Source organism: Rhinolophus sinicus, linkage group LG03 (assembly GCF_036562045.2).
Source record: "Rhinolophus sinicus isolate RSC01 linkage group LG03, ASM3656204v1, whole genome shotgun sequence".
In the NCBI taxonomy this organism is placed as follows: domain Eukaryota; kingdom Metazoa; phylum Chordata; class Mammalia; order Chiroptera; family Rhinolophidae; genus Rhinolophus; species Rhinolophus sinicus.
Window position 1 is genome coordinate 2,269,228 of NC_133753.1, and position 22,285 is coordinate 2,291,512.

Here is a 22,285-nt window from a genome sequence, read left to right on the forward strand (position 1 = left end):
TTCTGGAGACTGGAAGTCGGAGAGCAAGATGTGTGCAGGGCTGATTTCTGCAGAGTCCTCTGTCCTTGGCTTGTAGGTAGCCGTCTTCTCCCTGTGTCCTCACATGGTCGTCCTTCTGTGCATGTCTGTGTGTCTCCTCTTCTTACAGGGACACCAGTCAGGTTGAATTAGGACCCACCTTTCTAGCCTCAATTTAATCACACTTAAAGACCCTATCTCCAAATGCAGTCATGTTCTGAGTTACTGGGAGTTAGGACTTCAACAAAAAAATTTTTAACAGCAAAATCCAGCCCCTAACAGATTAGAAGACACCTGAGATGTTGCAGTATCCCACTGCCATCTGCAGATGGGTCAAGTTGGGCCCAGAGATGACAGCTCCTCCTCCAGGAAGCCCTCTATGTTTACCTCTTGAGTCATTAGTCCCCTGAGACCTGGGTTCCCCTCTGTGCAATGGGGTCATAAGAGTCCCAGCTCAAGCCCGTGAGGCACCCAGCTAGCTGGGTGGGCCTTCCCCCCTCTCTCATGCTAGCCTGCTGCTGGCCTCCTGTCCCGTGTGTCAACAGTCAGAGACTTAGAAATGGGAAGGGTAAGCACAATTCAAGAGACAGAGGGCCCACCCCCACTTGGTGATGGCCCAGGGCTGTTCAGTGGGAGTCCTGGGGTGACGACCCTGATGGGAGCCCCATGGGGTACAAGTTCTCCATCCATATTGCACTGAGACACCAACTCAGAGAAACCTCAGCACCACACTGCTCACACAGCTGATGAGAAAGAGGCCAGGCCTCCGACCCAGGTTTCTGCCCCTGAGGACAGAGTTTTCCTGTAGGGCAGGCCTTGGTGGACAGTGTTCCCCAGCTCACATTGCAGTCCTGGTACCTCCAATTGTGGGTCACCTCCACTCAAGAGACAGGTCTCTGAAAGCTGGTGGCACCCAGGCCTGGGGATTGCTCCTGGACCTCTCCCAAAGTCCCAGCTGCACCCCACACCCACCCATGCCTGTGACCACTTTTTAGCAAGAGGCTATAATGGTTCTTTTCTTCTATTTCCGTGTTCTTTCTCCTAACTTTCCGAGTAAAATCCCTTTGGAAAAATCCCAGCCTGTCTCAGAGGAGCCCAGACACAGGGCTGGGGGTTAGAAAGCAGAGCAGAGGGGACAGTCAGGAGGGGGAGGTATAGCTCCTTGATGGAAGCTTTTCTGATTCTGAGCCTCAATTTATTCCGCCATAAATGGGGTTGCTGTTTGGTCAGGAGGGTGGGAGAAGGGCCCTCATCATCAGATGCTTACCTGTCTGTCATGCAGGGACTCTGCTCCCGCTCCCTGAACGAGAACACAGGACATGGTGAGGCCAAAAAGCAACACCCACGGAGCCATAGATGGGGAGTCACACCACTACATTCTCTCTAGAGGCTGGTTGGAGACACAGGGAGCAGGAGCCACATGATCCACAACCCGCCGTCCGCTTTTCTGCCAACCAACCACCCTGCCAGCGTAGCCATGGCAGTTATATTAATGGATAATGGCTAATCGGTTACAGCTGATGGCCAGCTAGTTCTAGCTGATGGGCATTTAATAACCGAGCCAGCACCTTTCCACGTGAGGCTGAGAGCCTGGAAACTGCTCTCCTGGCTCTGTCCCCACACTCCACCCCTTCAGGGTCTCACCTCACAATCTACGCAACAAGCGTCTTCCGCGAGGGGCCCTGTGTCGTATTAGCCTATAGGCCCCTACACGTGGAAAGAAATTGTAGTCATAGGAACCAACAATGGCAAATCCCTTCCATCTGAGAGGATACATGCCAGCTTTTTGTCCTGGGAAAGAAGGGTTGCTGCCACTGGCACCTTTCCCGATTTGTGGTACCAGATCTTCATGGCAGTGCTTGGGTCCCTTGCGTAGTTTCAACATGTAGCAGAACAGGGGACCCCAGAATAGGCCATAGCGAGAGCACATAGGTTCCCCACAAAATCATGCCAGTATCGGGACCTCCGTATTCCACAGTCACTTGCGGTGGCCATTTGGCCACCACCCCTGGCGTTGCTAGCAAATAATGGGTCAAACTAGCCCCCCATGGGACTATCAGGCCCAACCACCGACAGTGGGGACTTTTGACCTGCCAGGGCCAAGTCCATTGCTGCCGTTCCCCTGCTTTCAAGCATGTAGGTGCTGGCAGCAAAATGTTTCCATTTCTGCCGTAGCCTGGCTGAACCAGAGTCTCACTGGTGGTAACTTGTAATTGAATGGGAGCAGCCGTTTTATGTAGCAGAACTTCTACTGGTGCGGGCCTTCCCTTCCGTGGTCTCTCATTCAGAAATCTCAGGACATCCCATAGACGCGAGGCCCAGTCACGCATCATGGGAGGGTGTTTTGACACCCGGAGGTCTCGCTTCAAAAGTCCATTGTAGCATTCAATCATGCCAGCTGCTTGTGGGTTATACGGAGCATGAAACAACCATTGCACGTCCATTCTTGCAGCCCAGTGCTGCACTTCTTGCCCTGTAAAATGGGTACCCCTGTCACTTTCAATGACTTGGGGGCAACCATAGAGGGCACACAGCCGTGTAAGAGCGACCACTGTATGCCGCTGATCCGCAGCCTGACACGGCCAAGCAAACATCAACCCCGTAGCAGTGTCCACTGCTGTGAACGCATACATTGCATTGCGGGCCTTAGGCAAGGGTCCAATGTAATCCACTTGCCAGCAAGTGAGGGGCTCCCTCCCTCGTGTAATCTGCTGTGTCTCCCAGGGGAGCTTCCGCTGCTGGGGGCTGTACTGGGCACAGATGGCACAATCATAGCAAGTATCTGCTAGCTCCTGCCATTTCAAAGGCAGACCTCAGCATCTGCTCACCTGCCCCATGGTTTGGCTTCCAGTGTGTTGCAATTTCCTATGCAGTCAATGGGCCACATCAGTGGCAAGAGCCTGTTCTAACCATCGGACCCGTGCTAGGGCATCTGCTTCATCATTACCTGGGGACACTAGGGGGAGTGACCTGTGACATGCATTAGGGTCACCTCCTTTCTCTGTCCTAGGTCCCTGAGCTCCTGCCACATGGCTTGACCCCACAGTGGACGGTGTCCTACCAACCAGTTTTGGTGTTTCCATGTAGGGAGCCACAACGTTAGGCCCCGGAACACCGCCCAGCTGTCAGAACAAATAACTAGGGGCCCAGGCTCGTGGCTGATTATCATCCACACAGCCCGTAGCTCAACCCACTGGCTACTCTGGCCCATCCCAGTATCAAAGCAAATGGTGTCTGTTTTGGGCTGCACACCAATAGCCTTCCAAACGGCTGCAGCTCCCCAACTAGAACCATCAGTATACAGGCATCCTCAGGTACTGGGGGCTGTCCGCTCTGTAGGGCAAGGGCTCCAAGTCCTCCCCTCTAATTAGAGTGCTTGGCTCATCCTGGGCTACAAGCTCCACAGGCCCCAAGACTTGCTGTAGCTCTGTGCTCAAAGGGCTTGAACTAAGGGTGCTACGTTTCTCCAAGTAGGCACCCTACTTGGCAAGGGTGGTGGTCTGTGCCACCCCCGTTTTGTGTCCCTGGGTCCATGTACAGACCCACCCCTAGACAGGATAGGTTGTTTGAACCAACACCCCTGCCGTTCCTGTAATGGCTTCTGTGGCCACTAGGGCTGCGTACACAGCAGCCAGCTGTTTCTCTATTAGAGAGTAGCAGACTTCCACTCCTTTCCACAATTGGGACCAAAATCCCACTGGCAACCGGAGATGCTCCTGCCGTTGCCACAGGCACCAACCGTACCCCTCTTGCGTTACGTGAACATCAAGTATAAACAGGCGACCAGGGTCCACTACTTGCAGAGCCTGTGCCTGCTGCACTGCCTGTTTTATGGCAACAAAGCCTTGCCCTATAGCCTTTGTCCAATCCCACGAGGCCGCCTTTTTTTATCATGTTACACAAGGGCGTTGCCATTTGTTCTAAATGGGGTACAAACGCCCACCAATACCCCAACCCCAGCAGGCCCAAATACATCTGCAGTTGGGAGACCTTGGTCAGCCGGGGAAAGGCTTGTATTTTGTCAATAATCACCTCAGGTATGACCTTTGTCTTACCCGACCACACAACACCCAAAGACTTGACAGATAAGCCAGGGCCTTGGACCTTTCCCTTGTTCACCACCCAGCCACGTGACTTCAGGTGGCGGAGAAGAGAGGGAGCTGCTTGCTCTAAATCTGAAAGAGAATCAGAAGTTAGTAATATGTCATCAACGTAGTGAAACAAGATTACAGCAGATGGGTGATCCCACTGTGCCAAATCCTGGGCTACGAGCCCATGGCAGATAGTGGGGCTGTGCAAATATCCCTGTGGAAGGACTTGAAAAGTCCATTGCTGCCCGTCCTAGGTAAAAACAAACTGCTCTTGACACTCGGGTGCAATGTCAATGGAGAAAAAAGCATTGGCCAAGTCCACTACATAGTGATATGTCCCCAGGCGGACAGTCAGACGATCCATCAAATTGTGAATTGAAGGTACTGCTGTGTGCAAAGGTGGCGTCACCTTATTTAACTCCCTATAGTCCACAGTCATTCGCCAGGTCCCATCTGGCTTCTTGACTGGCCATACTGGGGAGTTAAAGGGACTGTGCATTGGCCTCACAATATGTGCCTTTTCCAATTCCAATATTGTACGACCAGTCTCCTCCTGTCCTCCTGGCAGGCGGTACTGTCGCACTGTAATCACACACCAGGGCTGTGGCAACACTTGAGGAGGGTGGTGAGCATGCCCGCGTGTCACCGCTTTCACCACCCGGATCCGGAGACGGAACTCTCCTACCAACATCTGTAAGCTGAGGCCATGTAGCACGTCCACCCCTGGAATATACTCCGGAACGGGGGAGACATAAACCTTGTAGGTATGAGGGGGAAGCCTTCCTATACCCAGTGGTAAGGAAACGGCTTTCACAGTCACAGTTTTTCCCCCGTAGAAATCAATGCAGACTGCTGGTCCAGGGAACAGTTCTGGGTTCCTATAAACAAGACTGCAGTCTGCACTGGTGTCACCTAGGGCCAAAACCCTCTGCACATTAGAAGGGGACCAATGTATGGCCTCCGGTCCCCGCTTGTCCCCTCTGACCAGGTACCTTGCCCCCCCCAATCAAGCTGAAAGGAGTCGGCCTCAAGTGGCTGCATGAAGTCCTGGAGGGACACAGGTCGCGCTTTCCTGGACTTCTCATTTAGGCTTCACCAAAATTGCTGTTCTAGACACAACTGTTTCCAAAGTTCCAGCAGGAGTGCATTGGGTTGTTGGTCTATTTTTTACCAATCAACACTGCTGCCATGAGATCACACCACATCTGTGTGCGTGTTACTCTCTGAGGCCCGAGACCTCGCCCGTTTACTTTTTTTTTTTAAAGATTTTATTGGGGAAGGGGAACAGGACTTTATTGGGGGAACAGTGTGTACTTCCAGGCCTTTTTTCCAAGTCAAGTTGTTGTCCTTTCAATCATAGTTGTGGAGGGCGCAGCTCAGCTCCAGGTCCAGTTGCCATTTTTCCAGTTGCAGGGGGCGCAGCCCACCATCCCTTGCGGGAGTTGAACCGGCAACCTTGTGGTTGAGAGGACGCTCCAACCAACTGAGCCATCTGGGAGCTCAGTGGCAGCTCAGCTCAAGGTGCTGTGTTCAATTTTAGTTGCAGGGGGCGCTGCTCACCATCCCTTGCGGGACTCAAGGAATCGAACTGGCAACCTTGTGGTTGAGAGCCCACTGGCCCATGTGGGAATCGAACCGGCAGCCTTCAGAGTTAGGAGCATGGAGCTCTAACCACCTGAGCCACTGGGCCAGCCCACCCCCCCTTTACTTTTGATTTGGGCTTCCAGGTCTCGACTTCTTGGACCTCCTGTCTTAACTTCCTTTGCCGCCGGCTTTCAACATCCCCCAGGGTGGCCTTGGTGGTGGTAACTTCATGGATCTGCCACCCCTCATAGGGTGTAAGAATGGCAACCAAGGATCCAAAGGCACTTGCAGGGGCAGTATCCAAAACCAGTTCTCATGTTGGCTGTAAAACGCTCGTCATCCGGCCCACGCATATTAGGGTTGAACATAGCATGTCTCACACCCATTTCACGGATGATTTGAGTAAGTTCAGTATACGATTGCCATTGACTCACAGTGTCTGGCAGCTCGCCAGCCTGTCCCCATACTGTGCATACCCCAGCAGTGAGCCACTCCATTAGAGAGTGGTTGCCCTGGTCGTGGGCCAACCTATGGCAGTTCTGTAACCTTTGTCACAGGGACGGATGCACTGTCACGAAGGCTAGCTTTTCCATCTCGCCTGGGGAGCAGAGAATGTTGTCTGCTCCCTCATCCCATAAACGTAATAGCCAAGCCGAGACTGGCTCTCCAGGGCGCTGTCCACCGCCTCCCCAGCTCCTGCAACTCAGTGGGAGTGCATGGGGTGTAGGTCGTGAACTCAGTCACAGCTGGGTTGCCTGCAGCAACGCCCCTGGGGCGCAAAGGTTGCTCATGCTTCACCTTTTGCTGCATGATGGGCGGGCGTGGGGATGGGGAGCTACATCACTTCCACTCGTGACTGGGTGGAGGCCTTGGTGTCAGATGCCTCTAGGAGCCGACAGCAGCAGCAGACCACCAAAAGGAAGGTGACACCCGCCACAGCCAACAGGACGGCGTGCCATCTGGAGGTTTCAGAGGACCACCAATTCACCGAGGGGTCACATTTCTCCCAAGCAGATGGCACCTCCTGTTACTGGCACCGCTCCTCATGGACTTCCTGAAACTGAGCGCTTATATGCACAAGCTGCTCCACAACCTTTTGGAAAGTTTCGGCCGACACCACAATCTGCTCGCTGCGCCATGTGTCATGCAGGGACTCTGGTTCCACTCCCCCCACAAGAATGCAGGATGTGGTGAGGCCAAAAAGGAACACCAATGGAGCCATAGATAGGGGAGTCATACCACTATATTCTCGCTGGCGGCTGGACGCGACACAGGAAGCAGGGTCCACACGATCCGCAGTGTAATCCACTTGCTGGCCGCAATCTGCCGTCCGCTTCTCCGCCAACCAACCAACCCCCTAGCGTAGCCATGGCAGTTATATTAGTGGCTAATGGCTAACCAGTAACAGCTGATGGCCACCCAGCCACAGCGGATGGCCATCTAAGAACCGAGCCAGCACCCCTCCACGTGAGGCTGAGAGCCTGGAAACTGCTCTCTGGGACTCTGTCCCCACACCATGTCAGAATCCCAATGGGCGGTGATGTCCGTTCTTTCTGCAGTGACCTTAACCGACGCCAGAGGGAGCCGCAGGATGACTCCCAGGGGCGTTTCCCCAGGTTGCCTGGCAACAGCGTGCTGGGGACGGGGCTTAACCACGGGCAGGGCATCAGTCTCTGGCACTGCCTCCGACCATTACCACCAGCACATACCCTGGTGAGTGGCGGTGGGTGGGCTGGGGCCCTGGTGGACTTCAAGGCTCCAGGTCCTGCGGGCTGCAGGCCCCTGATCTGTGCGGGCGAGTGGATGGCAGGGTCCACATGCTCTGCCCGCCCCCACTGGGACTTGTTGACACATGGAATGTAGGGCCAGGAACCTAAGCAAGGGTGATTTCTGGGGCCATGGTGTGGAACATCGGGTGGGAGACCCCCACTGGGGTCTCCCTGGGTCTGACCCCCCAGCCCCCAGCTCACTAGGCACAGGTCCTGGCACCATCAATTATGCTTTGTTACATGGTGAGTTCCAGAGTGGCACTGTGGGCACCACCACACTCGGGTCTCAGGCGCACCTGGGATTCTGTCCAAGCTCAGCTGTTTGTCAGCTGTGAGACTTTGGGAAAGTCGTGCTTAAATGGGTGTAACACTGCCTGGGAAGGATGAAGACGAAATCTCTGTAAATGGCACCATTGCCCACCCGATGTTCCACACCATGACCCCAGGAATCACCCTTGCTTAGGTTCCTGGCCCTACATTCCATGTGTCAACAAGTCCTGGTAGAGCTTCCTGGAAATGTCTGCCCCCTTTCCCACCCTCTTGTGGACCAGACAGGAAGGACTGGAGGACAGAAAGGGTCTTGAAGGACAGCCCAACACCTCTCCCAAGTTGTAGACCAGGGGAGGGCCCACGGGGACGTCCTGGGCCTGTGTAGGGAGCCCATGCAGGTCACAGGGCTAAAATTAAAACAGACTCCCAGGCTGCCAGGCAAACTTCCACACCTCCGCCTCCCACCTCTCCTGCATTTGGGGTTGGGGGTCTATTTTTAGAAGGAAGGCAGGTTGGAGAAAGCGCCTTATTCATCCTGGAGGTTATAGCTAGGCCTCCAGGAAAGAACAGAGGGGCCTGTGTCTCCCACCTCCCCCTCCATGCTCACTGGGCCTTGCCCCACCCTGCCTGGGCCTGTGTACTTTGTTGAGCTAACATTTATGCCAAGTGCCCCCCTGCCAGGCCCTGAGCTTCCCTCGGCCTGGGTCAGGGTAGCTGAGGGCAGAGGGCCAGTTTGGGAAGATGGGAGGGAGGGTGGCACACCTGGGGAGCAGTCCCGGGCAGTGATCAGGTTTCTGCCCCCTAATGCCAACCCAACCAGCCAGTAGGGCTCCTCTGTTCTCGTTCAGTGGGACAGAGCCAAGAGACAATGTGGCTGGACCCCATAAAGGGACAGGACCCTCACGTGATGCAGGAAAGAGGTGCCACCCAATCTCCCATGTGGGCTCTCCGTCTAGCTGGGTGGCTTCCCAGCCGCGGGGATCCCATCATAGATTTAGGCACCTCCCTTTACATCTCAGTTTTCTCTTCTGTAAAATGGGAATTTTGTGAGGATTTAATGAGATCCAGCCTGGAATAGGGCATCTACTTCCTGTACCATTCCTATGCCCTATGTTCCAGGGTAGAGGGGTGTCAGGAAAGACTCTGCCCTCGGGGTTCAGCCAGGGCTACAGGCCCCAAGGAGGGGTGGAGAGGCCACCTGCAGAAGCTGGTCCTTCCTGAAGCAGTCTCAGATGAGGTGGAGCAGAGCACAGGGCCCCAGGCAGGGGCGCCAGAGGAGCAAACGCGACAGTCCCTGGACAGCCCCACCAGCTGCCCTGGCCTCACCCCCATGCAGAACACCCACATGTTTTCTCACTTAGCACCCTGGCCTGCTCAGCCTGGGCTCCAAGCCGAAGCCCTTGCCTCGAAGGCCACTGGCAGAACCAAAATAGCTCTTAGCCCTTCGAGTCCACACTGGTGTGCCCACTGACCACCAGGAAGAGCCTTTATTTCTGCTTCAAACAACAGAACAAGGAGGAGTGTGATGCAGACCCTGGGCCGTGGACGGAGGGGGCAGGGGCAGTGGGCCTGGCCAGACCCGTGAGGCCGGAGATGGTAGCTGGCCTCTGTCCTCTCTGAGCATCAGCCTGGCCACCCTGGGGCTGAGGCCCTTTCAGCTGTCAGAGGGCAATGGCAGGGTGGGCAGGACAGTAGAATCTGGCCATGTCCTTGTCCCATTACTGCGCCATGGGGGCCTGGTCCTTGGAACTGGCACACTCGCTGCCGGCGTCATCCGGAGCCTTCCCTGGTGCTGCTGGCAGACTCCGTGAGGGGGCTGCAGAAACATGAAGGCCTCCATGTTGGTGGGGCTGTGTTTCTGACAGGTTTGCAAGGAAATGTGTGGATGGGGTGCTGCGGCCGGGTGGGGCAGGCAGCTGGGCTGGGGCAACTACAAGTTCCCCAGGTGTAGGGGGAAGGGTGCTGAATGCGCAGTCCTAAGCCTGGGAGGAAGGACGAGGCCAGGCTCTGGGAGCAGGAACAGCCACCCCCTGGCACCTCCACCAGAGTAAGCGGGTGGCAGATTGGGGGGAGGTTGAGGACAGACCTGGAGATGGCCCCACGACCCAAGTCCCACCCAAGGGGTTGTCCTGATTGCCTGGGCCCCAACCGAGACCTGACAGAGGTTGAGGGGGCTTTGGGGAGGGGGTTTATGGCATGGACAGACCACTTCTGGCCAAGCTGCAGGGGCTGGTGGACCAAAAGGGCCTGCTGGGGTGGTGGCTGTCATCTGAGGAGGGGGAAAGGGCAGGTAGGGTGATAAGCAACCCCCGAGACCAAATTCCTTTCCTCAGCAAGGGACAGACCCCCGAGGGGTCTTCAGGGGACAAACTTCCCAGGCACAGCTCACTCGTCATGTGCCCTCACCGAAGCCCCTACCCCGCTGTGCAGCCGGCTGTCTCTCCCGCACCTCAGCCCTGGCTCCTGGCTGACCACTCTCTTACTCACACGTCCTCCTCCCAGAAGCTTCCTTTGCTTCAGCAGCAGCTCGGCCTTTACCCAGGACAGGAGACTGCCACGGGGCTGGCCCATCTCCACACCTTGAGGACACCTGGGCTAGGACTGCTCACGCACATACCCTCACCCCTCCCAAGCCCTAGTGGGCAATGCACACCTGCTCCATCATGAGGGCAGGAGAGGAAAGAGGAGACGGGACAGGATGGTGAGGGATGAGAATGTGCCACCATTCACCCAACAAATGCTCACAGCACACCTCCCCTGTGCCAGGCCTGGGGCCCCAACAATGGATGAGGGGACCTCGCATGCAGGTGGGAGGGGTATGGTGACAGGAAGAGTGGTAAGGCCAGGCAGTGCCTTTGCCAAGCAGAGGTCAAAGGGCAGACAGATGGGTGAGGTCTGAGCGGGCTGGAGGGCTCTGCTTGCAGGAGTGGGCAGGAAGGAGACCCTGCTTCTGAATCCTTTCTCTCGACACCCCCACAGGCAGCCCGTCACTCACCAGCAGCAGCTTGGCTCTGGGGGGATCCCTTCTGGGCACCCTCCGGGGGCCAACGCAGCTCCCCACTCTCCACAGTGCCCACTTCGCTGGGCTCCACCACGATTGAGGGTAACCGCTGGCCCAGCCGAGGGCCCTTCTCCCGGGCACCCACCACAGCCTGTGGGGAGGGTGGGCAGGGTCAGGGCAATGCCGGGCCCTGAGCGCCCCACTCCCTCCCATGCCTGCCCTGGGGCCTCACACACACATCCCTGAGAGGGTCCCAGACCATCCACCATCCCACCACTGGGGCTGGGCTGCGGCACTTGACATCTGGGGTCACAGCTCTTCCTGGGGCACCACAGGACCCACTTGGGTTCAGCCCTTAGGCCCATTTCACAGAGGCCAGAGAGACCAAGGTCATACATTGAGTGATCCCAGGGCTTCTGTGCACCCCCAGCTGCCTCCAGGTACAGCCCCTTTCTGGGGTCTTCCCCACTGGGCCCTTGACCTCCTCCCTGCTCAGAGGAGCAGGAAACTGTTGCCATGGCAACCTGAGCAACTCACTCTGGGCTCATTGTTCAGTGCCCACAAGAGTGTGCGGGGGCGCCTCCCCAAGCCCTCCCGGTGCCCTCAGCATCTCCGCCTCCCATTCAAGGCCTTCCAAGGTATAGGCTCCAGCAGCCAGAGCTACTGCACAGACCTCCAGCCCCAGCGCGGCAGCAGCCCGGGCTTGCCTACACGTCCCACCTCCATGGCTTTGTGGGGCTGGTCCCCTTCCTGGAGCTCCCCACCCCCATCTCTTTACCTAGCAAGATAGTTGCTTGGTGCAGGTCCGCCTTCCCCCAATGGCGTGAGAGCCTCGAGGAAGGGCAGGCATACAACAGGCAGAACTTGGCTCTCCAGCCCTTGAACCACGGCAGGAGAACCACCCGCACATGTGTTTAAATGCACATTCCTGGGCTCCAGCCCAAGGATCGGCATTTTAACCAAGTACCCAGGTAACCTTGAAGTGTGAGAACAGGTCATTGGGCTGGGACATCTGTGGAATCAGAGGAAAAGCTGAGCAGTGTTCCAGTCATGCCTCCTGGCTCCTCTGCTGCCATTGCCAGTCCGGGGGCTTCTTCCCCTCCTGGAATCCTTCCCCAACTGCTGTTCTCCTTCCTACCTCCTCTGGGAAGCCCTGCTGACCCCAAACCAGGGGTGTTACTCTGCCCAGAGTGTGCTATCAGGGTGAGGAAGAGCTTGGAGTTCCAAGGACTGGTGTACCTCTTGCCATCTGCCCTGCCAGGGAGGCTGTGTCTGCAACCCCAGGCTTCAGACTGGCCCCCTGTGCTACTCCGTCCTCCCCCCACCCAGCCCCACTGCCCTCAACAATGAGCTCTCAGAACATTAAAACTGTACCCTGTGTGTAGACACTTCACTTTTAGCTGCATCAACACCCCCCAGCAAATAAAAAGTAGAGCTAAGGGCAGGGGACCCTGTCATTGCCCCAGCCATCAGAGAGAAAAGTGCCCTGAGGATCAAGTCCTGGGGTCCCCACGGTCTGGAAGGGGTGCTAAGGAAGCCAGGGCTGCCCGGCCTTCAATGCTTTATTTATCAGACTCCTATAGACAGAGCAACCGCCTACCCCACCCAGGCAGCTAAACTGAGGTATGCCCCAAGTCATGGGCCAGGGCTTGAGGCTGGCTCCCTCTTGTCCCCCAAAGCTGAGGGCTGGCACCCCAGGGCCCCAACTACATACCTTTCCTGCTAGGCCTCCGGCCTCTTCAGCTGGGCTTAGCTCTGGCATGGCAGGCTGAGGGGCACTCATGTCGCTGCCACTGTCGGGCTACACAGACAGGGAGCAGACAGACGCGGAGGCAGAAGTGTCTGCTGAGGGACGGACGCTGGATCCCACCCTTCTTCTGGAAGCCTCAGGCTGCTCCAGCCCACAACCACCCCACCCACCCTCGGCCCAGCGCCCCTGGCTCAGATGGACCTCTATCACTGCTAATCCCTGCCTGGGCCCACCATCAGAGGGGGCACTAGACGGGCACCACACCGTGTGCCCAGCGCTGCAGAGGGGCAGGGGCAGGAGGGGGAGGCTGGCCCAGCCTTAAGACCCACGAAGGCTTCCTGAGACGGGGTCAGCTGATCTGAGGCCCAAGGGACGAGCAGGACGCAGCTAGGCCAGTGGAGAGGAGAGAAGATGGCCTGAGTCAGGACATAGCGCGGGGAGGGCATGGAGAGTGGAGGGAACCAAATGGGTTTCCGAGACAGGAGGCCGAGAGCAGCAGGGCCCGGGTTCAAGTCAGCCAGAGGCAAAGGTGCCCGTGTCCCCACTCCGGCCCTGAGAGCAGACACCCCACACACACCCAGGGCCGGGCCCTCAACACCCACAGCTGGAGGAAAGCTGACATCCAGCCTGCACTTGGCTATGAGCTCAGGCCAGGCACAAGGGCAAGGGAGCCCAGCCAGAGACCACACAGCAAGGCTCTGGGAAGAGAGGCGCGGCAGGCTAAGACTCTCCACCTGCACTAGGCCAGAGGCAGAAATAGGGGTGCGGTCTGGCAGGCAGACACCTCCCTTTGGCAGTGCCTGGGAGGCAGCTGGGGGCACAGGCAAGGGGCAGGAGTGCTGGGAGGGTACTGGGCAGAGGGAGAGCAGTGACCAGAGGACGGAATGCCCATGATGCCCTGGTGCTTGGGGGGTGGGGAGGTCCTGTGGTCACCCAGCAAAGGGGGAGGGCTGCTATTCTGGGAAATGAGGTTCCTTTCACAAATACCCAGCTCAGGTCAGCTCAGTTCCCACCCAGACCCAGGAGAGGTAGGAGGGGAGCATGCGCTGCACTGGACATCCCGGGGCAGTGGGCAGCCAAGTCATACCCTCCAGTGCCTCCACCTCATCCCAGAGCACGTGAAAGTCTCTCTCCACCCCATGCCCCCTGCTCCCAGGTCTGGCCCTCTAAATGAGCCCGTCCTGCGACTTCATCCCAGGAACCCAGAACCTCAGCTAGGGCAGCTGGGACGCAGACAGGAGAGTGGACTCAGAGATCCAGACAGATGTGAGAAAGAGACAGAGGGGAAGCAGGAAAAGCACTGGCCACAGACAAAGCAGAGATGACGGAGAAAGAAGACAGAAACAGACCCAGAAAGGTGATACAGATGGAAGAGAGAGGAGTGATGACTGACACAGGTGATAGAGCTGTCACCTTGCGGGCAGGCAGCCCGCCAGGGAGCAGGCAGAGAGCTAGTGCGCCCCACGCGAGGGTCCAGAGGGGGCACCGACCCCTCCAGGGCTCCCACCACCCACACTCCACAGGCTCTCAGGTGTGTAGGGCCAGGTATGGCCGTGCACAGATCCCAGGAGTTCTGCTCTCGCCCAAAGCCTGGCGTCCAGCAGCCAAGGGCTGACCGTGGTCCCCACGCCCTCCCCTTCCCCAAACCGCCCCCTTCCTCCTCTTTCAGACGCGCCTCGCCTGGCCGCCAGGGCACCTCCGGGCCGCAGGCCGGGGCAAGGGTGAGAAAGGGTAGCCCCTGCGCCTCATCACTCACCCTCGTGGGCTGGATGCTCGCGCTGGGGCCACCACGGTCAGCTCAGCGCTGCTAGCCCGGCTCGCCCTCCCTCTGTCCGGGTTGGCTCTCCGCGCTCTCCGCCCACATGCGCTCGCTCGCCCGGCCCCTCATTCACACTCACGCCCCTCCTCGGTCCGCGCAGCGCCCCTCCGAGCCTCCGCCCTCCTGGCTCCAGCTCCCAGGTAGAACTGTTCCTGGGGATGACGTCGTACCTGGGCTCTTTGTCTTCTTGATGGAAAGCATTCAGTCAAGAGACAGAGTTTGTGCAGCAAGAAGTTCTTTAGTAAAGGAGAGTCCACTCAGAGACTTGGAGCAGCTGACCCAAGAGAGGGAAGCAGCCTCTCTTTACATTGTGTGAGGGTTTTTATCTCTATGGGTGGAATTGTCTCCCTCTCTTCCTTTTTTTCTCTCTTCTGAAGTGACCTGTTCTCCTCTCTGGTTCTCAAGGTTGTTTCTCAGAATGTAAGCGTGAACATGTGTGGGACAGAGCCCCAGAAAGCAGTTTCCAGGCTCTCGGCCTCACATAGAAAGGTGCTGGCTCAGGTAGTAAATGGCCATCAACTGTGATTGGATGGCCATCAGCTGTGGCTAGTTGGCTGTCAGCTGTAACCAGTGAGCCATTGGCCACTAATATAACTGCTGTGGCTACGCTAGCAGAAAATGGGGGCTAGCAAGAAGATGGTGGCTGGCAAGCACAGATTGCAGTTAGGATGGCGGGTTGTGGACAGTGTGGCTCCTGCTTCCTGTGTCTCCAACCCAGCTGCCAGCGAGAATATAGTGGTCTGACTCCCTACCTATGGCTCCGTGGGTGTTCCTTTTTGGCCTCACCATATCCTGCGTTCTTATATGGGGAGCAGGACTAGAGACCCCGCCTGACACCCCGCGTGACAACATGTTAATTTCCCATGATTTATCTCAAGCTCATTAAAAGTGGTCCTGAGAAGCAGGACGTATATTCTGATAAGCAGGATGGTTTCCCTCCCTCTCCAGCATTTTCCCTTCTTCTAACGACTTGTTCTCAATATCCTGCTGAGCAAGCAAGGTGGTTGTTGACCCAAGTAGGAGCAGCTGCCAGAGTCCTCCTAACCAGGCTAGTTCCCTCCTTCTCCTGCTCATTTCTACTTGAGATCCTGAGTCTCAAGTTTAAGGTTCAGGAATTCAGGGGACAGAATTGGGTGGGGCTAGATATATAGAAAGAGGACATCATCCAAATGGAAGGAGTGAGGAGGGCAAGGAAAAGTGGTCAAGGAAGTAGGAGGGCCAAGGTGTGTGTGATGGGGTGGGAGACGTCATCCAACCACTCCCCTCTCATCTTCATCCCTAATCCCATTCCCAAAAAGGAGCAAAACAGTCCTGGGACAATGATTCTCATTCAGCCAGATGCACAGATCTGACACCTGAAGCCAAGGTACATAACCTCTGACCCACATAATTCCCCACGCATCCACAATCCAGCATCTAACACCATCTAACATCCACCACACAGCATCTAAACATCCAGCCTTCACCCAACACCCACAATCCATCATTCAGCATCCACTTATCCAGCCACTATTATCTATGAATCGTCCAACATCCATCCACTATCCACCAGCCACCAGCCATCATCCACCATCCAAGATCCATTAACCATTCAATTCTAACCACCGTCCACTATCCAACTGCCATCCATTCATCATGCAACTATCCATTTACCACCCACACGCACCATTTACCAAGCATCGCTATGAAAATACCCAACATTCATTCACCATCCATCCCTCCACCACCTATGTATCCATTATTCACAATCTAACAGTTTTCCATCAGTATTTATCAACTATCTATTCATCTGCCATTCATTTATCCATTCACCACATATCTGGTTGTCAATTGTCAATCTACCATCTACCTACCCTTCATTTATCCAGATTTGTCCACCACCCATCCATCAGCCTCCATCCATCCAACTAGCCATGATTCATCCATCTACATTCAATCACCACCAGTCACTCACCACCTCTTATCCATTTATATTTCTATGAACTACTCACCAACCACCTACCATCCCCATTCACTACATATTTAGCCATTTGTTGTCCATCTCACAACAGCCTCCATCCATCCATCCATCCATCCATCCATCCATCCATCCATCCATCCATCTATCATCCAGCCATAATTCACTATTCATCCAAAACCCCTTCAAATATCATCTACCATCCATCCATATTCACCCATTCTGGAAAGATTTATTGAGTGCCCTCTATGTGCCAAACATTATTCTAGGTGCTGGGCATAAAGTAGAGAAACAGCAATGAGCATTCATCCACCATAATCCAACCATCATTATAATCTACCTGCCATCCATTTCTTCATTATTTGTACATCATCCCGCATCCATTATTCACTATTCATTCAATATCCATCGTCGTTCATCATCCATTCACCATCCACTTGCCATCTATCCATCTTCCTCCATCTATACATTAAACCATCCATTTCCATTTACCACTCACCACCTACCATCCAGCCACCATCTCTCCACCATCTACACATCCAACATTCACCTTTCATTCAGCCATTTTCCAAGATATAGCCATGTGTCATTTAACCATTATTCATTAATCACCTAATCATCATCTATCCATCCAGAATTCATTATCTATTCACCATTCACCTCCATCTACACTTCTACAGTACACAATCCATTATCTGTCCTCCTAGAAACCACCCATTGATTTGCCATCTAGTCCTCCATTCTTGAACCATCCAGCCACCATTTATTTGCTCACCATTCATGATCCATCCATCAACTATATGTACATTCACATTTATCCATCTATTCTCTATGGAGAGATCTATCACAATCACATACTTACTATTTATCCACCATCCATCCATACTTCTGTAATTCAGCACAAGCATTCACCACTCACCACCTATTACCTGCAATTAATTCACTATGTATAGATTCTTTCAGTATCTATCAATCCATCAACTTAGTGTCTTCATCTATCCACCCTCCATCTATCAACCTACAATCTATTTATCTGTTCATCATCACTTAACCAACTACCATTTCATAGATGCATCCACCATCCACTAGCTTCCACCCACCCACAGTCCAGCATACCATCTATTATTCTTCCATTATCTATCTAACCATTATCTATACATCCATCTGCCCCCCACACATTCTACAATTTCATCATCCATTAATTCATCTCCCCGTCCAGTCATTCATTCCCACCAACCATCCATCGACCTAGTATTTACCTGTCCATCATCCTGCCATGCATTCATCTATTATCCTCGTATTTTATTCTTACACATAAACATCAGTTAACCATTCTCACTTCCATCTCTCCACCACCCATCTCCATCACTCATCCATCCATCCATCTTTTCACCATTCTTTTGCCCATTAATTCATAAACAACTAAACATTTATTAATAAATAGTAATATTAAACACAATATTAAACATTTATTACTAGTTTTAGTGTTGGATTCTGGGAACATCAAGATGAATAGAATCCCATCCAAATTCATGGGCTGATAAATTTATGGTGTGATGGTCCACAAAAGGGAAACAGATCAGACAGAGAAGCGTCAGTGTAAAAATATCTCTTGTGTCAAAGTCTCGGTGGCTCCATCTTCTGGCAATAGGATGGCTGAAGCTCTTTGCACAAGTTCCTCACTGGAGGATTGGGGTGGGGCATCACAGCAAGATCAGCAGAGACCTGGTCTGGGCACAGTGGCTGTGGTGTGGGGGACCTGATGACGTAGGTGTAAAGAGAGATGAGACTGGAAAAAGAGGTTGGCATAGGATCATGCATGACTAGGGCTACCTGGCTTAGGGGTGGGTCCCTGATGATGTGGGCCTGGAGACAAGAAGTTCTGGGAGGGTTTTAGGCAGGCAAGTACACCAGTCAGCTAAGTTCTAAGAAGCTCCCACCCCCATATACATGCACTTCTCCACCCTAAGGCACCTGAACCAGAAGAACAGGGGCTTGCCTTATGGTCACACAGAGTGGTCATTGCGGCTGCACCTGCACCATCCGAACACCCAGACAGCCTCATGTCAGGAAAGCCTGTGCTGGCATGCTCCCCTGTCTACTGCCAACCCCCAAAAGGCCACCCCACTCCTTTCCACTTGGACAGGAATTGCTCTCCCTACTTGTTAATAAGGGTGCTAGTTGTCACCTAAGGTGTTGGTTGTCATCCACGGTGTTAGCTGACAAGAGCCTCATGCTCCTGGGCTCTCAGGAAGTGCTCAAGGCCCTTGCAGCAGAAAGCAGAAAGCTCTGACAGCGGAGCAGGAAGCTGAGGACCGGGAGTATCTTTACAGACAGGCCTGGAGGCCCATATCTGAGCCCAGAGTCAGCCTTGGGGCCTATCTTTGCTGCCAGCCTCCCAGTCTGCTCTTCCCTTTCCTTCTCCCCAACCCCCTCATCACCCAACCAGGGGCCTTTCCACAGGAGACAAGCAGATCTTGAGACAGGAGCTGTGCGTCCTGGCCACGCCCAGTCTTTGCTGTGTGTCCTTGGGAGGCCACGCTCCTCTCTGGGCCTCCATGTCCCTACCGATGGAGTAGGAAGACCAGGTGGACTAAATGAAGAGTAAGGACCAACCCAACCATGTCTGATGTTCTCTGGTCACGGTAAGGCTGGAATTATCCGCTTCCCAGACCCCTCACCCATACATTCACCTCCGAAGCGTGAATGGAGGTGAGGGCAGCGTCCCTGGGCTGGGGGGAACTGGGCGGGGGGGGGGGGGGGGGGGGGGAAAATGGTGGAATTCTGGCTCAGAGCCAGGAAGGTTTGCTCTTGGCGCCCTCTTGTGGCCATCCTTGGGTAAAACGCCCCAGACTCCACGATGGCAACAGCCGAGCAAAAGCGACCAAACAGCATTTGGGTGTTAATTTGAAATATTTAATAATTTGAAGTGCAATATGAGCTCCCTCGTCCTATACTTTGTCTTCATGTGAGAAGCAGGTCCAAGACTGAGCCCCTCTGCCTTTGGTAGGCTGGTGGGCAGAGGGTCCTAAGTAAATGACCCAAGAGGAAGAGTGGATGGTCCCAGGGGATGGGGGTGTGGGGTGTGTGTGTGGCTGGAGAAAACCAACTCCCACTCCTACGACTGTCTCAGCCTGCTGGAAGGAAAGGCCCTCAGGCAGGAATTTCAACTGTCTTGCTCCAACACTAAATCTCCAGCCCGGAAACACTGGCTAAACAAATCAAGTTTCTGAACGTTTCTTTCTAATGTAACCAATCAGATTTCAGTTTTAAAAATGCCATAATAAGAGAATCACATCAACAGAGGCAGCCCCCGCGAGTGGGCGAGCAGGTTTGCAAGGCACAGTGCAGGGAGCCCTCCCCAGGGTCTGTGGGACCCCAGGAGTCGTTGCTATCAGCCACCACCACAGAAGGCATCCCTGGAGGCCTGCGATGTGACTTGCTTACCCCAAGCCCGGGGACAAGCCCGGGGACAAGCCGGGCTAGGGGGAAATAGATCCTAGAGGTGGGGGAATCTGTCCTCCCAGTGAGACTGGAGTAGGGAAAGGAGGACCCAGTCCTGTCCCCCAGACCTGAACCTCCCTCCCTTGAGCTGCACTGTGGGCTGGACAGGCCGACCTCCGCGAGACTCCGGGTGGTCGAGCTCGTCGTTCACTGTGGGCCGCGGAGGTCCCCTCCAGCGCCCCCTCCCGACCAGGCGACGAACGCCCGCCGGACTGCCCTGGGACTTCAGCCCCCGCCGGCCAGGGGGCCGCCTACCCCTAGCACCACTCCTCGCGCTCTCGAAACCGTGGAGGAAAGGGCAGTTTCAGGGCTGCGGACCTGGGGGCCTCGTTCCCCTCCGATGCTGGGAGTGGGATTGAAGGAAGCACCGAGGGCTGCCCCGCGCCCCGCCCTCCCGGTGGACCTGGTGGCTCGGAGCCTGTCTCTCGGTCGGTTTCTACCAGTCTTTGTCCCTTCCCTCTTTCTCCCCACGGGCGAGCGGGGATTCCAGGTTTCACGATCCAAAGAAGGAGACCCTAGTGGCCTCCTGTAGCCTCTTTCCCCACTCAGCGCCGCCGCCTGTAGCCTCCGCCCCCCCGCATAGCCGGAGAAACTGAGGCTCAGAGAGAGTGGGTCGGCTCAAGAATCGGACGCAAACCCGGACAGGATCCAGGGTCCAACGTCCAGCGTGGCGCTGACACCCTGCTCACTGGGGAGAAGGGGCTTTCTCCCCATTTCACAGTCCCGGAGCAGGAAGCTGGACCTGGGTAGTCTAGGAGAAGGGGGCGGTGCTTGATTTCCGGCTTGAAGTACAGGTGACATGGGACCGTGAGAATGGAAGTGAGAGAGGCAGTCCAGGTGTGGAGACCAAGGCGCAGGCGTGAGCTGGAGCTGCTGCTGGGACCCCAGGCTGGTCCCACTGAGGAGTTGCCTAGGAGTTGGAAGAGAGCTGTCCAAGGCCACACCTCCCGGGTCATCCAGGGCTTGTCATCCCACCGGGCCTAGAGTGCTCCACCCTCCCCATCCTGGGCCAAACCGCCACACAGTGCTGTGGACTGCCCTTCCCTCACCCAGCCCATCTTGCTGTGCGCAGGGAGAGACTGAGGCTGGGCAGGGCTCATGGGTGGGGCAGGGTTTTAATCTCTAGAGCCTCCTAAGGACTCACCCACTGCCAGGAGCAGAGGGCAGGACCCAGCTGGCCAGCCTAGGATATACCCCAGGGCTTGCCACATGGGACCACCTCAGCTTCACCCACTAAGCTGCAGCTCCTGTGTATTGAGGTGGTGACAAATCCTTCTCCAGGAGGTGTTGGTATGTGCGCAGTGCCTATCAGGAGCCACCTTTGTGTAACAAATATAAAGTTTAAAATCTTTGCCCCTTTATGCATATGTACGTTTGTATAGCACAGAGATGTTGTGGATACACCGTGATTCTAGCTGAGCTTGCATACACTTCCTGTATCCTACGCACTGTCTGGGAGCTTTGCCTAGCCCATTGAATCATGGAGACCCTATGAGGATGGTACATTATTATCCCATTCTACAGAGGAAGAGACCAGGCACAGAGAGGCGGAGGGAGGGAGCTGCCCAGGGTCACAGAGCTGGCTGGAATTTGGAGTGGGCACAAGAGACATGCTGCCAACACTGGACAGAGCTGCGTGCTCTGGGGGAAAGGGTGTGAGGAGCAAGGGAGCCACACCTCTCATCCACCCCAGCTGTGACCAGGACAATCTATTGGTGTGGGAACAGGGGCTGTTAACCCCTGTTCCTGGTACAGGCTCAGACTCTGAGACTCAGAGAGGGGAGTAAGTGTCTTGCCCCAGGGCTCACGATGCAGAATTGATGCTGGGACTGGAGTCTTCCCGAGCCTCCTGCCTTCAAAGACCAGCTGCCCACAGGGGAGCCCTGGAGTGGTCCCTGTCTTCCCTCCGCCAGAGGCGCTGAGTCCCTGTGGACAGCCGGATGGGTGTCAGGCCCGCATCTGACGCAGAAACTGCCCACTTCCTGGCAGCCTCCCGTTTAACCGATTCTTTAAGCCTGTGAGATCTGGTCTCTGAAAGCCCCCATGTGAATCCCCTGAGCGCCTGGGCGCAAAGCCGTGATGGCGGCAGGGGAAGGGGCCAGTCCTGAGCAAAATGAGGGGAACCCGGTTGGGGGACAAGGGTGGAGGGAAAACAGCCGCTCCATCCCCAGCCCCGCCTGCGGGTGGGGGCGGAGCCGGGTTTGAGGCCTGGCCGGCTACAGCCCTCACGTCACTGCTGAAAGGTGGGGCCTGGCACCCCCTGTCCTGCCCGGCCTCTGAGCCCTGGAGCAGCAAGGGGGAAATGCACGCCAGATATGCACCCCGCCCAGGCCGGGACACCACCCTCTCTACGTCCCCGCGCCCCACTCCTGTCCCAGCAGCTCCAGTCTCCTCCATCCCCACCCCCACCCCGACCTACTGGCAGGTCATTCAGCCACTCGGGCCACCATTTCCTCCTGTAGATATTCACCAAACTTGCAGTGCGACACCCGCCCAGCAGGTGCATCTCCTGAGCGGGAGCA

General features: G+C 55.5%; 1 protein-coding gene across 1 annotated transcript; it reads right to left on the reverse strand.

The window, feature by feature from the left end:
* Nucleotides 1-9,181: 9,181 nt before the first annotated feature.
* On the reverse strand, nucleotides 9,182-14,371 carry LBHD2 (LBH domain containing 2). The gene is made up of 4 exons (XM_019747165.2): nucleotides 14,240-14,371; nucleotides 12,448-12,534; nucleotides 10,728-10,884; nucleotides 9,182-9,548 (listed from the first exon to the last, which is right to left on the reverse strand). The coding sequence occupies exons 2-4, from the start codon at nucleotides 12,514-12,516 to the stop codon at nucleotides 9,451-9,453; spliced, it is 324 nt and encodes a 107-aa protein (XP_019602724.1). The 5' UTR covers nucleotides 12,517-12,534; nucleotides 14,240-14,371; the 3' UTR covers nucleotides 9,182-9,450.
* Nucleotides 14,372-22,285: the final 7,914 nt, after the last annotated feature.